General features: G+C 45.4%; 1 protein-coding gene across 1 annotated transcript in view; it reads left to right on the top strand.

Moving 5' to 3' along the window:
* The window catches only part of STAP1 (signal transducing adaptor family member 1), a 27,219-nt gene extending 14,558 nt beyond the window's left edge, over nucleotides 1-12,661 (top strand). Inside the window, exons 5-10 of the mRNA XM_024209859.2 lie at nucleotides 3,487-3,659; nucleotides 6,907-7,035; nucleotides 8,598-8,667; nucleotides 11,052-11,151; nucleotides 11,618-11,758; nucleotides 12,492-12,661. Of these exons, the coding sequence (XP_024065627.2) occupies nucleotides 3,487-3,659; nucleotides 6,907-7,035; nucleotides 8,598-8,667; nucleotides 11,052-11,151; nucleotides 11,618-11,758; nucleotides 12,492-12,661 (783 nt within the window). The remainder of the gene's footprint in view (nucleotides 1-3,486; nucleotides 3,660-6,906; nucleotides 7,036-8,597; nucleotides 8,668-11,051; nucleotides 11,152-11,617; nucleotides 11,759-12,491) is intronic.
* Nucleotides 12,662-13,368: the final 707 nt, after the last annotated feature.

The following is a 13,368-nucleotide window of genomic DNA, read 5'->3' as shown; positions in this document are numbered from 1 at the left end:
CAGTGGTTCCCAAACTGGGGTTCATGAACCCCTGGGGGTTCGCGAAATGTTACAGGGGGTTCTCAGGAAAAAACTCCCTAATGGCAGACAGAGCTGTCCCTAGGGACCCCAGGCAGCACAGGGCCAGCTGCCCAAAGCCCCTGAACGTCCAAGAGCTAAGAAGATCAAAGCAAGCATTTCTATCACACTGAGGAGATTTAAACGTCAAGATTCCTTATAAAAAATGGAAAGGGAGGTGGATATTTTTTGCTATTTTTAAAATTAAATAGGCAGCTAGTATTGTTTTTAAAATTATTATGAAGAACAAGTTTAAGCTTTGTTGTAACGTGCGTTGTTTGCCTGGACTGCTCAAGACCTGAATGCTTGTGTAGGAGGAACTCTTTGAGTTGGCTTCTTAAATACCTTCATGCTGTTTCACATCTGATACTCCTTGATGAAACATAGGAGCCTTGTCTTATAACAGGCTTATTCAAAGTGATACAAGCTACGAAAGTGAGATCTTGGAAGAGTTTTGCCATTTTCATAATGTAATACAAATTCTGTAATGATAAATAATAATTAATAGTGTATAATAAGCATGTCATAAAAACACATTTTATATTTCCAAGATCCCTGCTTTTATAATTTATACTCAGGTAAAGGAGAAAATCCCTGGAAATATTCATTTTTAGGAGGGGGTTTGCGAGACTTGACATTTTATTGAAAGGGGTTCACAAGTTGTTAAAGTTTGGGAACCACTGAGCTAGTAGATAATGTTTTCACCCCTCAGCAAGGAAAGTCCTACAGGAGTTCGGCTCCTCTTCAGCCCACCCTCCAAGCTCAGTTCCCAGCCTCTCTTAGGTTACCTTTAAGTCACTCTCTGGCTTTGGAATAGAGCCCAGACTCTTTTCCTGAAATCTCTTCAGGCCCTTCTTCAGGAGACTGTCACTGTCTGTAGTTCCTACTGCAAAGTGAGCCTTCTCAGCCCTAGTATGAGGCTGGGTGCTTAACAGGCTGTCACCTGACTCTCTCGCTAAGATGCAGCTAATTATGGCACAGGTGAGCTGATTGAACAGACCAGGCTGGCCCCAGGCCTGCGGGTCCTTACAGGGGAGGACCACCCTGTTTCAAAGTACCATAACATTAAGTATGTGCCTTTGTGTTTGCAGGATTGTGGACTCGAGTTCATTTTTTACAATTTTGAGCAGTTGCAGTGTTTGCCATATTCCCTTTTAGTAAAATACTAAATTTTAAAAAAAATTCAATAGTTCAGTATTGCACAAAAAGGGATTTACCCCTGTTGGCAGACTGAGGTTTCTCCTCAGGGTCCAGGACAACCCATGCATTATCTCTTGTGCTGTTCTCTTCGGACTTTAAAATTGAAACAGCTGCAATACTGTCTCGTGTGAAAAGAACCTATGGAAAGACTGCTGTCCACGAAGGGTGGTTTCTTTTGGCTTAATTTGAAGTTTCTTCGCTCTGTGACAAAGTCTGGGCTGTTCCGTTTAGTTTTATTTAATTGTCATTATTAAATATAATAACTTCTGCTTCACTTACAGTTTTTCTGTGGACAAGATGCTTCTTTGCAAATAATCTCCCATTGTGCTCAGACCAAATCACTGGAGTGTGATTCTGCTTTGGTCAGAACACAAGCCTTGTCAAATGCTATCGGGTTAGTAGAAAAGACCTGAAATAAGCGGTTTGAAATGTCTTAACTACAACAGCCTGACCTATACAGCCTTCTCCCTTTCTTTCTTCCAACCCAGTGGTTTTCAACCTGTAGTCCACAGACCCATAGGGGTCCTCAGACTATGTCTAATATTTCAAAAGGGGTCTGGTACCTCCATTCAACATTTTTTAGGGGTGCGCAAATGAAAAAAGGTTGAAAACCACTTTGTTCTAGCCAATTTACCAGGGATTGTTCTTCACCAGGCTCAGATTTAAGCCACATCTAAACACAAAATTTACACCAGTTTAACTAAAATAAGTTTTAAAATCAATTCAGTTAAATTGGTGCAAACTCCTATGTGGACATACTTCTGTTTGTTCACAATTGGCGTATATCAGTTTTGCTCAAATGACCAAATCGGTGGATAATGATTGGTTATTGATATAAGCCAGTTGTAAACTGATTTGAGTATGTCCACGTGGGAGTTTGCATTGCCTTAATTAAATTGATTTAAAACCCGATTTTGGTTAAACGTGCCAATTTCATATGTAGACCAGCCATTAAGGGTTCATCGTCACTGCAATAAAATGTCCATGACATGGCTGTGGCTGGCCCAGGCCAGCTGACTTGAACTCACGGGGCTAAAAATAGCCGTATAGACGTTTGGGCTGGAGTCCGGGCTCAGAAACCCTGTGAGGGGGAGGGTCTCAGAGCCCAGGCTCCAGACCAAGCCTGAATGTCTACACTGCAGTTTTTAGCTTCACAGCCCCAGTCCTGTGACCTGGGCTCTGAGGTTCAGTGCAGTGTGGACACACTCCATATGACTGATTTTCAGAAGTGCTAAGTATCCACAATTCCCATTGAAATCAATGACGCTATGGGTGCTCAGCATCTCAGAAAGTCAGGCCACAGCTGCATTTGGTTGTTACGGCTCCCCTGCCCTCCCTTGGTTCTTGTCACGCAGACAGAAAGCAGAAGACCAGAGTCCAAAGCGTAGGCAATGCGATGTTTATTGGGGTGAACGAGCAAGCATATCCCAGCTCTTTACACCAGTAGAGCTCTCCTGTTTCCCCCCCTTCTCCTTTTTAGTAGGTTTAATTATACCTGTAGTGCTCACCCCTGGTACCACCCCTTACAATTTATGGTCATATTCCATTTTGGAGGGTCTTGAGTCTGGGGGCTTTGGTACCACCTCTTTTGTACCCCATGGGAGGGGTAGGGAGTGAGATTGTGTTTCAGGCAGGATCACCATTTCTTTGGCTTTTATGTTTCTTATACCTACTCCCTCCCGCCTGGTTGCTTGTTGCTTGACCTTGGCTTGGGAGAGGAGTTGGGCAGCCTTCAAGGGTACGTTAATATATTTAACTCCCACCCTACCCAGCAACGCTTTAACTCTATTCCTTATCTTTTCTCATTGTGCTATAAACCCCAGCTGGCTGTGGGCAGATGCAACACACACTGTCTTTGGTCACACGTTAGTAAGGATATAAGAATATCAAAAGTCAAACGGGCAAACAAAACCCAAAATTCTATCTCAGGCTAATAAACAGGCCTAGATACTATATTTCCATCGCCAACACTGCTATGAACATCTAGCTCCACTTGCTCAGAATCACTTTGGAGCTTTTATCCAAAGGTAGGATTGGACACAAGGCAGTTCCATTTACCAGCCAGTGCTCATCTACTAAGTCCAGCAATTAAAAAAAGGTTTCTGCTTTGTCGTTGTCTTTTATTAGAGTGTGGGGGTGGGGGGGTTTGGGTTCACCACGGTTAACTCCCACCAACGTTGTTCTCCCCATTCCATTTCTTTTGCAACTTGATTTTTTGTTAATTCTCAGTTGTCAGTTCCCATGTGTATATCACTGCTACCTGGACAGCTCATTAAGCTGCATGACGTGCTAGAGAAAGAAAAGAAAAGGAGGACTGCAATGGAACAGTCACCCAGTGCATCTTTGAGCACAGAGAAGACAAACAATGGAGACGACGTTAACCTACTGAGCACTATGCCAGAGTAAGTTCAGACTGAACTATGTGAATACAAGTCTGATCAGAATTTTCTCTTTTCTTTCAGAGCATTTTAATTTTCCTATGTATAAGCTACAGGGGTCTGTACTGGGCCCAGCCCTCTTCAACATAGGAGTAAACAGTGAGGTGGCAAATTTTTTAGATGATACAAAACTACTCAAGATAGTTAACTCCCAGGCAAACTGCAAAGAGCTACTAAAGGATCTTTCAAAAACTGGATGACTGGGCAACAAAATGGCAGATGAAATTCAATGTTGATAAATGCAAAGTAATGCACATTGGAAAACACAATCCCAACTATACATATAAAATGATGGGGTCTAAATTAGCTGTTACCACTCAAGAAAGATCTTGGAGTCATTGTGGATAGTTCTCTGACAACATCCACTCAATGTCCAGCGGCAGTCAAAAAAGTGAACAGAATATTGGGAATCATTAAGAAAGGGATGGATAATAAGACAGAAAATATCGTATTGCCTCTGTATAAACCCATGGTACGCCCACATCTTGAATACTGCGTGCAGATGTGGTCGTCCTATCTCAAAAAAAGATATATTGCAATTGGAAAAGGTTCAGAAAAGGACAACAAAATTTATTAGGGGTATGGAACAGCTTTCATTTGAGGAAGGATTAATAAGACTGGGAACTTTTCAGCTTAGAAAAGAGATGACTAAAGTGGGGATATGATAGAGGTCTATAAAACTAGTGTGGAGAAAGTAAATAAGAAAGTGTTATTTACTCCTCATAACACAAGAACTAGGGGTCACCAAATGAAATTAATGGGCAGCAGATTTAAAACAAACAAAAGGAAGTATTTTTTCACACAACGCACAGTCAACCTGTGGAATTCCTTGCCAGAGGATGTTGTGAAGGCCAAGACTATAACAGGGATGAAAAAAGAACTAGATAAATTCATGGAGGATAGGTACATCAATCAGTATTAGCCAGGATGGCGTCCCTAGCCTCTGTTTGCCAGAAGCTGGGAAAGGTCGACAGGGGATGGATCACTTGATGATTACCTGTTCTGTTCATTCCCTCTGGGGCACCTGGCATTGGCCACTGTCGGAAGACATGATACGGGGCTAGATGGATCTTTGGTCTGACCCAGTATGGCCGTTCTTACAAACAAAACCAATCATTTATATCAATCATTAGTAAGACTACGTTTTAGTCACTGGTATTTTTAATAAAAGTCATGGACAGGTCACTGGCAGTAAACAAAAATTCATAGTCTGTAACCAGTCCATGACTTGTACTATATACCCCTGACTAAAACTTGGGTGGCCTGGGGGCACCGCGGGTGCTCTGGGGCAGGGGGCGGCCCAGGGGCACTGCGAGTACTCTGGGGGGAGTGGCCCAGGACTCCAGCTGGTGCTAGGGGAGGCGTGTGGCCCGGGACCCCCACTAGTGCTGGGGGGCAGCCCACGGCCTGGGAACCCCGCTGGTGCTGGGAAGCAGGGGGAGGGCTGGCAGGCTCCCTACCCAGCTCTGCGCAGCTCCCAGAAGCGGCAGGCATGTCCCTGCAGCCCCTAGGCAGAGGGGCAGCCAGGGGGCTCTATACGCTGCCCCCGCCCTGAGCGCCTGCTCCGCAGCTCCCGTTGGCCAGGAACCGCGGCCAATGGGAGCTGTGGGAGTGTTGCCAGCAGGCGGAGACAGCACACAGAGCCGCTTGGCCATGCCTTCGCCTAGGAGCCGAGGGAGGAACATGTTGCCACTTCCGGGGAGCACCCCCCCCCCCCCACGAACGCCCCCCCCACCCCCCCCCCCCCCCCCCCGCACACCAACTCCCTGCCTCAGCCCCGAGCCCCCTCCCACTCCCAAACTCCTGCTGCTGCTGTGTGGGAGAGGCACGGTGGCCCAAGACTGCCCCAGCAGCAGTTGGCAGCCCCCGGGCCAGCCGCACCAGCCGCTGCAGAAGTCATGGAGGTCCCAAAAAGTCACAGAATACGCGACTTCTGTGACCCCATGACAGACTCGCAGCCTTAATCATTATACAGTCAGGGGTCTACGTTTGACTTTGTCAGGAGTAGCATAGAATTTTATGTATTTGTTCTTCCACTGAACACTGTACTACACTTGTCCCTTTTGGTTTATTGAGCCAGTGCTTGAAAATACCTATTGCATAAAAAGAAGAGGGAGCCAGAGGTCTGAGAGCAACTGTTGCTAGCTTGTTTCCTTGTAGCATAGGTTTATATGTATGTATATGTGTATTTGATGGGTGCATGCTTGGTTTCAGGAACTATCACGTCATTATCTTCAGAAAAAATCCCTCATAAACAATAGGAGCCATGATAGACTGCAGGTTCTTCCACAGTGATGGGCCAAAGCCACCATGTCAGGATCTGGATTCTGAACACATCAAAATTCAGGCAGAGGTGGTTGGAGCTGAGCTTTTGTTTTAGCCCATTGTAGAGATAGGGATCATTTGCAAAGTTTAGCTCTGGATTCAGCTGTGGGTTTCAGTGCACAGAGTTTGGGTTATTTGGATATGGGGGTTTGGTTCAGGCTCATCTCTGTAATTCAGTAATCGCTTAGATTACTCTATCAACACTAGAGAATTCTGGCATTTCAGCCCCGTCACTCCTGATACTTCCAGTTACTGTAGCAGCATTTCAGAAAGGACACTGCCCTCATCTTGTCTCTCTCCACTCACCAGAGATTTTTGTCCTTGCTGTTTCAATGTGTCTTGTTTTGAGAAAGTACAAATGGGCCATATGCTGCTTCCCTGGAAGCTTTTTCAACCATGCCTTAGGCTGTCACATGTTTGTCTTTCTAGGAAAATTATACTGTACTAGGTAATATATTTGCTGGTGATGGATAGTCAAAGTATTCCACGTAAGGTGAGCAAAATGGGTCAGTTTACATTACTCGCTTTCCTTTGGGTATTAAGCCTTGTTGGTTACACAGCCTGCCATCTGAGCTGTGCCCCATGACTAACACGGCTACCACTCTGAAACGCTGAAAGGGATGAATCATGGCAATCTGGACTTCTGCCGATTGGCGAACATGGTGGCATCACTCTATGGAATGACCCTTTCAGGTGTGAGACTTCTTGGAGCGACAACGGCAAATGGCAGCCCTGGATACCTAATTTACAGGATACTCTACAAATAGGCTGATGAGGCTGGTCTAGTCCTCAGGCAGCCTCATGCTACTTGCCCATAGTAGAGTGATCGGCTTCTGCTAGTGGAACTCAGTGTGTTCATGCTGCTTCTCTCCTCCCTTCTTTGCAGGTGCTTCTATGCAGTGTCACGGCAGAAAGCGATTGAGATGTTAGAGAAGAATCCTTCTTGGGGAAACTTGATCCTGCGGCCTGGTAGTGACAGTAAGAACTACTCAGTCACTATCAGACAGGTGATAGAGTAGGTTGAATCCACAAGATATTATCTAACTGCTAATTGACATGCACTGCGTTATGATGCCTAATTTAGAATTCCCAGGGATCGCTTGTGAAATCTGTCCCATATTGTGAGAATAATCAGGAGAAGGTAAATCGGGCATTGAACATGGGCTCAAGAGACAGTGTGATTGGCTTACGGAGGAGGAGAGAATTGACATGTCGACAAATGAGATACAAATCAGCCAAAGAGTGCTGGCCTGATGAGGCAGAGGGCATGAGCCTGGTCCTTGAAATGTCTTATCCTACGTCATGGAATCTTAGACTTTCAAACCCCAGAGTAAGCACCAAAAAACACGTGCACACGCTGAAGCCATATCTAACACTAGAACAAATGGTCAGAGTTAAGGCTAATAAAATTGAACTCGGCATCAAACCACACAAAACTTGTTACATTTCAACGTTTGGAGAGCTTCAAAACCAGAGGCAGCTGAGACCCAAAACAAAGTTCTGGGGCTGTAGGTAGCAAACACACTTCTGCTCTCCTCTTCCTGGCCTCACTCACCTCAGGGACTAACCTTTTCTGCCTCCTTCCCTAGGGGGACCAGACTTTCAGCCAGGACCCCAACATAGACAGGAGTCCCCAGGAGGGTTTGGGTTGGTGACATGGGCACTGGAGACTGGGGGGAAGGGCAAATGGCCATTGCTAACCATTTTTAAATGAAGGGGGGGAGAAAACCATGTGCCTCCATGTTTGAGAACCTGAACTTGGCATAATAGAGACGGGGCCCAAACCCCGCCCCCCCCCCCACTTTGTCCCCTGTCTGAAGCTGAGTGACAATGACAGAGCCCTTCCCCACTGGCATGACGGAGAGGCAGGTAGGCCAAATTCGAGTGAGGGGTGTTGTGACCTGGTGCATGGGGTTACACCATCACTCAAATTTGGCCCATTTGGTTGCTTGCCCTCCCCGCCCCCCCCCACACACACTTTTGCAGTCCTTGTGGTGCCAGTGGTTGGGGACCGGGATGGTCCATGACACAGAGGGTTTTGGCTGCTGGGCGCACAGAAGGGTCCCCTCTGCCCCGGTCTAGGGAATTCCTGTGCTGTTTTGAAACACAATGTAGAACATTTCTATAACTGTCTGAGTCCGAAATCTAAAGTCATTAAAGTTTCTGGCATTCTTTTTATGAGATTTTCACCTAGAACCAGAAAACAATTCCAAGAGATCCCACACCCCTAGGCCCTGCTGCTGTTTCTAGCATCCTCGAGCAAAACCTGGGAAGACAAAACTTGCTATTCCTGGTATTTCTAAAGTAAAACAGAGACCTAAAAAATACCTTTCCAGCTTCTGCTTGATACATCACAAAGCAGCAAAAAGGCAAACAAACCAATTTTTTCCCCTTAGCTGGTCACCTTTAAACGAACTGTTTCAAAAAGAGATTAATAACATTAGTGTATTGAAACTTTCCACCAAATGAACATCTTAAATAAAAGACAGGAAACCTGCAGCCGTCACTATTCATTTTCATTTACACTGTATTTTATGAACAGCAGTGTATTAATACTGTATTTTCTTTTTGTTTCAGTGGTCCATGCATAAAGCACTACAGAGTGGTGAACATGGGCAAAGGTTACACCATTGAACTGGCAAGACCAGTAAGTGGGTGTTTCCTTGTTGGAGATATCAAACCATGTCTTGGGTCTGTGTTAGAAAGTGGGAAAGAGTATGGAAAAGTAGAACAAAAAAAAAAAAAGCAGGGATTTGTCTGGTTCATAGATTCTAAGGCCAGAAGGGACAATTGTGATCATCTAGTCTGATCTGTGTAGCACGGGCCAATGAACTTCCCCAAAATAATTCCTAGAGCAGATCTTTTAAAGAAACATCCCATCTTGATTTCAAAATTGTCAGTGACGGAGAATCCACCATGATCCTTGGTAAATTTTTCCAGCAGTTAATTACTCAGTTAAAAATTGATGCCTTATTTCCCCTCTGAATTTGTCTAGCTTTAACTTCCAGCCATTGGATCATGTTATACCTTTGAGAAGTTAATTCTCTGTCTGTGACCAGCCTGGAAATTGAACTCGTATCTGAACTTGTCTACACGCAGAGTTGTACCAGTTTAACTAAAAGTGTGAATTAAAATCAATTTAGATAAAACAGTGCAAAATCTGTGTGGACTCTCTTATTTTGCTTTTAGCCAGGCTTGTTTCAGTTAAATCAATTAAGAACAGGTTTAAGCTAAACTGAAATTACCTGATTTATACAGAAATAAGTGTCCATACAGCTTTTTTTTTTTAACCAGTGTTGAAATTCACACCTTAAATTAAATCGGTGCAACTTTCTCCCGGGTGGCTCACACTTTTCTTCTATCTAGTTCTGAAATGCCTGGTCTTCCATCACAATTTAGAAATTGAAACTTGAGAAATCAGACTGCTCGCCCAAAATTACCATGGCACTACAGGATGACTTTTAAGGTTTCATTTGGATTTGCAGGGTGGTTAGATCTCTGTGCCCATACTGGCCCTTGCCAGCTTCCTTGTGGAACTGCTCCAAGTAGGAAATTGTAACCTCTGTTGCCCTTGACTGGGTTCTGAAGGGTGTTACCACACCACACCCTCCAACTCAGTCTCCTGAAATCTACAAGAAGTTTCCTTTTCTCTGAGGCATCTGCCACTGAATAGCCCCAGATTAACTGGAATTGGATGTGGGGACTGTTAGCTCAAATAAAAATGTTATTGACCTAGTACAGAAAGGAGGAAAAGGACTAAACCAAAGATGGTTAAACAAACTGGTACTAGTTCAGTGGGTTGCTATAAGTGCCCAGAGGCAGAGCCCAAACGTTACGTACAGAAATTGGTTTAAAAAGCTGAAGTAAAACAAAAGACCAAATGAGAGGCAATGGTGCCTAGTGGAGAGGGCATTGGACTAGGACTCAGGAGACCTGGGCTGTATTCCTGGCTCTGCTAGATCACTTTCTGCCTCAGTTTCCTCACCTGTAAAATGGAGATACTGAGCGTGATCTCCTATGTAAAAGCACTTTGAGATCAACTGATAAAAAGCACTGTGAAACACTAATGACAATTATTTTGAACACCAGACAAATAGTAAAGCCATGGAGCTTCACAAACCGGCAATGGTAGAGGTTGCAGCAGCTTCCAGGGATCACAGACAAGGGTGTCATAGGTGTGCAAACCTAGGGGGACTTGGCCATTAGAGGGAAAAAATCTGGAAAGGGAGCACATGTTGTACTTTGCATTGGACCCCTGAAAATGTCAGGCTAGCTCTCCATTCCCCTGTTGTCTTGGAAGCATCTCTCAGGTATGAGCATCTCCTCCTGCTAGTCAAACATCTGCCTTTGATGATGATGATCCTAAAATGAAGCTGGTGGTGGTGGAATATCCTGCGGAGCCATTTTATTAAAACATTTCAGCTCATTTTCTCCCTCTCCCACAACAAGATTAAAATCCAAGGCCAAACCCAGGAGTTCTCACTCAACCCAGATTCCCACTGTAGGATCTGATAGCCTGTCTAGAAAAGCTTTGAGCTGAAGAGGGGCAGAACCTCAAGAGACAAGTGTTTTTCTAGTGGTTTGTGTCATGTTTTACTTTGGGGACAAGGGAGGAACCCACGCTGTGTTGTACTAGCACTTTGCTTTGCCCGGCTGGAGCTGCACTTTGCACTGAGGGAGAGAGAGAGAGAGAGATCGCAGGAGGGGTTTCTGGGCAGCAAGCCTAAACTGCAGCCTTGTTCAAGGCCCAAGCCTGCGCTGCATCCCCCTCAGTGCCATGCATAAGCCCCCTCCTACAATGTGCCTAACATGCAAGGCTGATTTTCAGCAAGTATTTTGCCCTTGTATTTGGGTGCTCCGGGAAGCTCTTGTTTTCACTGCACTTCTAGTAGGTGGCCCTTGAAACACAGTGCATTGGGGGTGAATCCAGTTTCAGCTACTTGACGATATCTTTAGGTACCTACCTGCTAACAAATTTCTGACCGAAAACGTAGCTCACAGTAACTTTTCACACCCCTTTTTGTTACCTAGGTTATACGCCAGAGCCTTCATGATGTCATTGATTACTTTGTGAATCAAACCCAAGGGAGCTTGAAGCCATTTGTCACACACACGTATGACAACAAATTGGGTATGCGGCTTGTTTCTACACGTCGGCACAGCTTCTGAATTCCAGCTCTTAAACTGTGTTACTGCAAGGTGTCTATACTAGCAGCAGCTAATTTGCAAGCAGGGCTGAAATGTGTGGGCATAAAACACACATTTTTGATTGAATATTTTGAACAAAAACCTCTCATGTTACAGAGGAGTTAATTCTATCAAATAAATTAATCACTCTAATTACAAAATAACAGAAATAAGCCACCTATTAATTCAGCAGAGCTGGGAGGGTCCGAGCTTGGGCTCCAGCCTGAGCCCAGAAGTCTACACAGCAATGAAACAGGGCCACAGCCCGAGCCAACTGGCACCAGCTAGTCGCCGGTTTTTCTTTGCTGTGTAGACATACCCTTATTCTTAATAACTGGGACTAGGTTCTTCAGGAAAGAGACTGCTCCCACACACAGGGGAACATTACATCTTCTGTCCTTTTTCTGCAGCCGGACTTTCTTTAGAGCATGTCCCGAAAGAGATGCACCCGGCGATTGTCCCTCAGCCCAGAGCCAAGCCTCCCCGGAGACCTATTCCTGAGAAAGTAGCAGCACCACTTCAGGAGTATCCTGTAACCAGATACGTGCATGGTGAGGACAGGACAGCTTTGGGGGCCTTCTGTTTCTTTGAAAGTTAGGTTTGAAAACGGGAAAGTGAGTTTTTTGGGGAGGGAGGTGTCACGTGCAGTGGGGGATACAGCAGCATTCGGAGCATCTCTCCTGATCTATCAGCCTGCACACCCCTACTATCAAAAGCAGCATCGCTTCTCAGGATGTGGGGTAGATGCAAGCAGATCTGGTCAGTGAACAGAGGGAGGGATTAGAGATGGAAGACAGAGGTTTTTGCCTCCAGCTTACTGGTTCAACCCAGATGAGGACTGCAGCGACTGACACCTGTTCAGTGCCCTGTGTTAAATGAATTGGTGTGGTCTGTCCATTTCCGTGGAGCACGAGCCCGTTGATACTGACACTTGTTGGCAGTCTCAGGGACGAGGCCAAGGACTGCATGGGCTATGGACACTGTCCTGCCCCACTGTCCCTACACGCGATCACATGAAAGTGGCACATGGAAACTGTGCTGCTGCCAGCTGGGCTAGGAAACTTGTCTTCAGCCCTGCCCATCACAGCTGCTATTCCTGTGCAAACCCCTGCTTCAGGCAAAGCCATCATTTGCACGGACACAAATGGCAGCTTTGAGTGGCTTTGCCTGGCTGGTCCCAGGCTCAGAGAGAAGGTAGCTACGGTCCAAGAAAAGCTATTACCCTCACCACCTTTTGTCTCTTTACATATTCATATTTTTCAATCTTGCTGCTTTTTCTTACAGGTCTTCAACATCTAGCCCTTCATCAGTTCGTCTGTCCGAAACTCTCATCCAAGCCCTTAATTCACCTCTCGGACTTGCATCCTTGCTCTCTACGTTCCATTCAGAATGCTGCTAAAACTCCCTTGGACTGTGCTCTGACCATGTTAATCCCCTCGGAGTCCCTCAGCTAGCTCCTCCTTCACTGCCTCATAAGAACATAAGCTTGTCTTTATCTTTCGAGGCCCTTCTTACCTAGTCCCACCCTCCCTAGCTGCTCTAGTAACCAATCACAACTTCAACCCCTGGCCTGTGCTCCTTTTCTCCCCCATATTGCCCCTTGTACATGGGCAAAACTCTGAAAATCTGAACAGTTCCTAACTGCACATCCTCTTTAAACCTCACGTTCGCCCTGATGCCTCCAAAAACTGCCATTCTGATCATGGCCAGGCAGGTGACAAGCTGTGACTCTTCCACTTCCCCAATTCTCTTCCTCTAACCCATTTAAAAAACCACCTTGAATTGACAAACCTGTGCCACTTCCCCAGATTTGCTTCCATGTTATATCGTCATCCTCTTTATATCATTAGACTGAAGTCCTTCAGGGCCTGGAGCTCTGTTTGTACAGCACCTGGTACATTAGGGCCCCAGTCACAACTGGGGCCTTTAGGTGCTTCAGTATGAATATTTACTACTAGCCACCTCTGTTGGACACTTACCTTGCTTATGCTGCAGGACATTGACTTCAAATTTGCCCCCAATCTTAGTTTTTTGTAAGAACAAACTTTATTAAAACCTAGAGCCAAGGGAAATGCTTCCCTGTATTAAAGTAATCCAGTTGATTCCTCTGCAGAGGGAGGAATCCAGACCCATGCAGTGCTGAGAAAATGACTCAAGGATT

This window comes from Terrapene carolina, unplaced genomic scaffold (genome assembly GCF_002925995.2).
Source record: "Terrapene carolina triunguis isolate 2854851 unplaced genomic scaffold, T_m_triunguis-2.0 Scaffold136, whole genome shotgun sequence".
Classification (NCBI taxonomy): Eukaryota; Metazoa; Chordata; order Testudines; family Emydidae; genus Terrapene; species Terrapene triunguis.
This window is presented reverse-complemented; position numbering and strand designations above follow the sequence as displayed.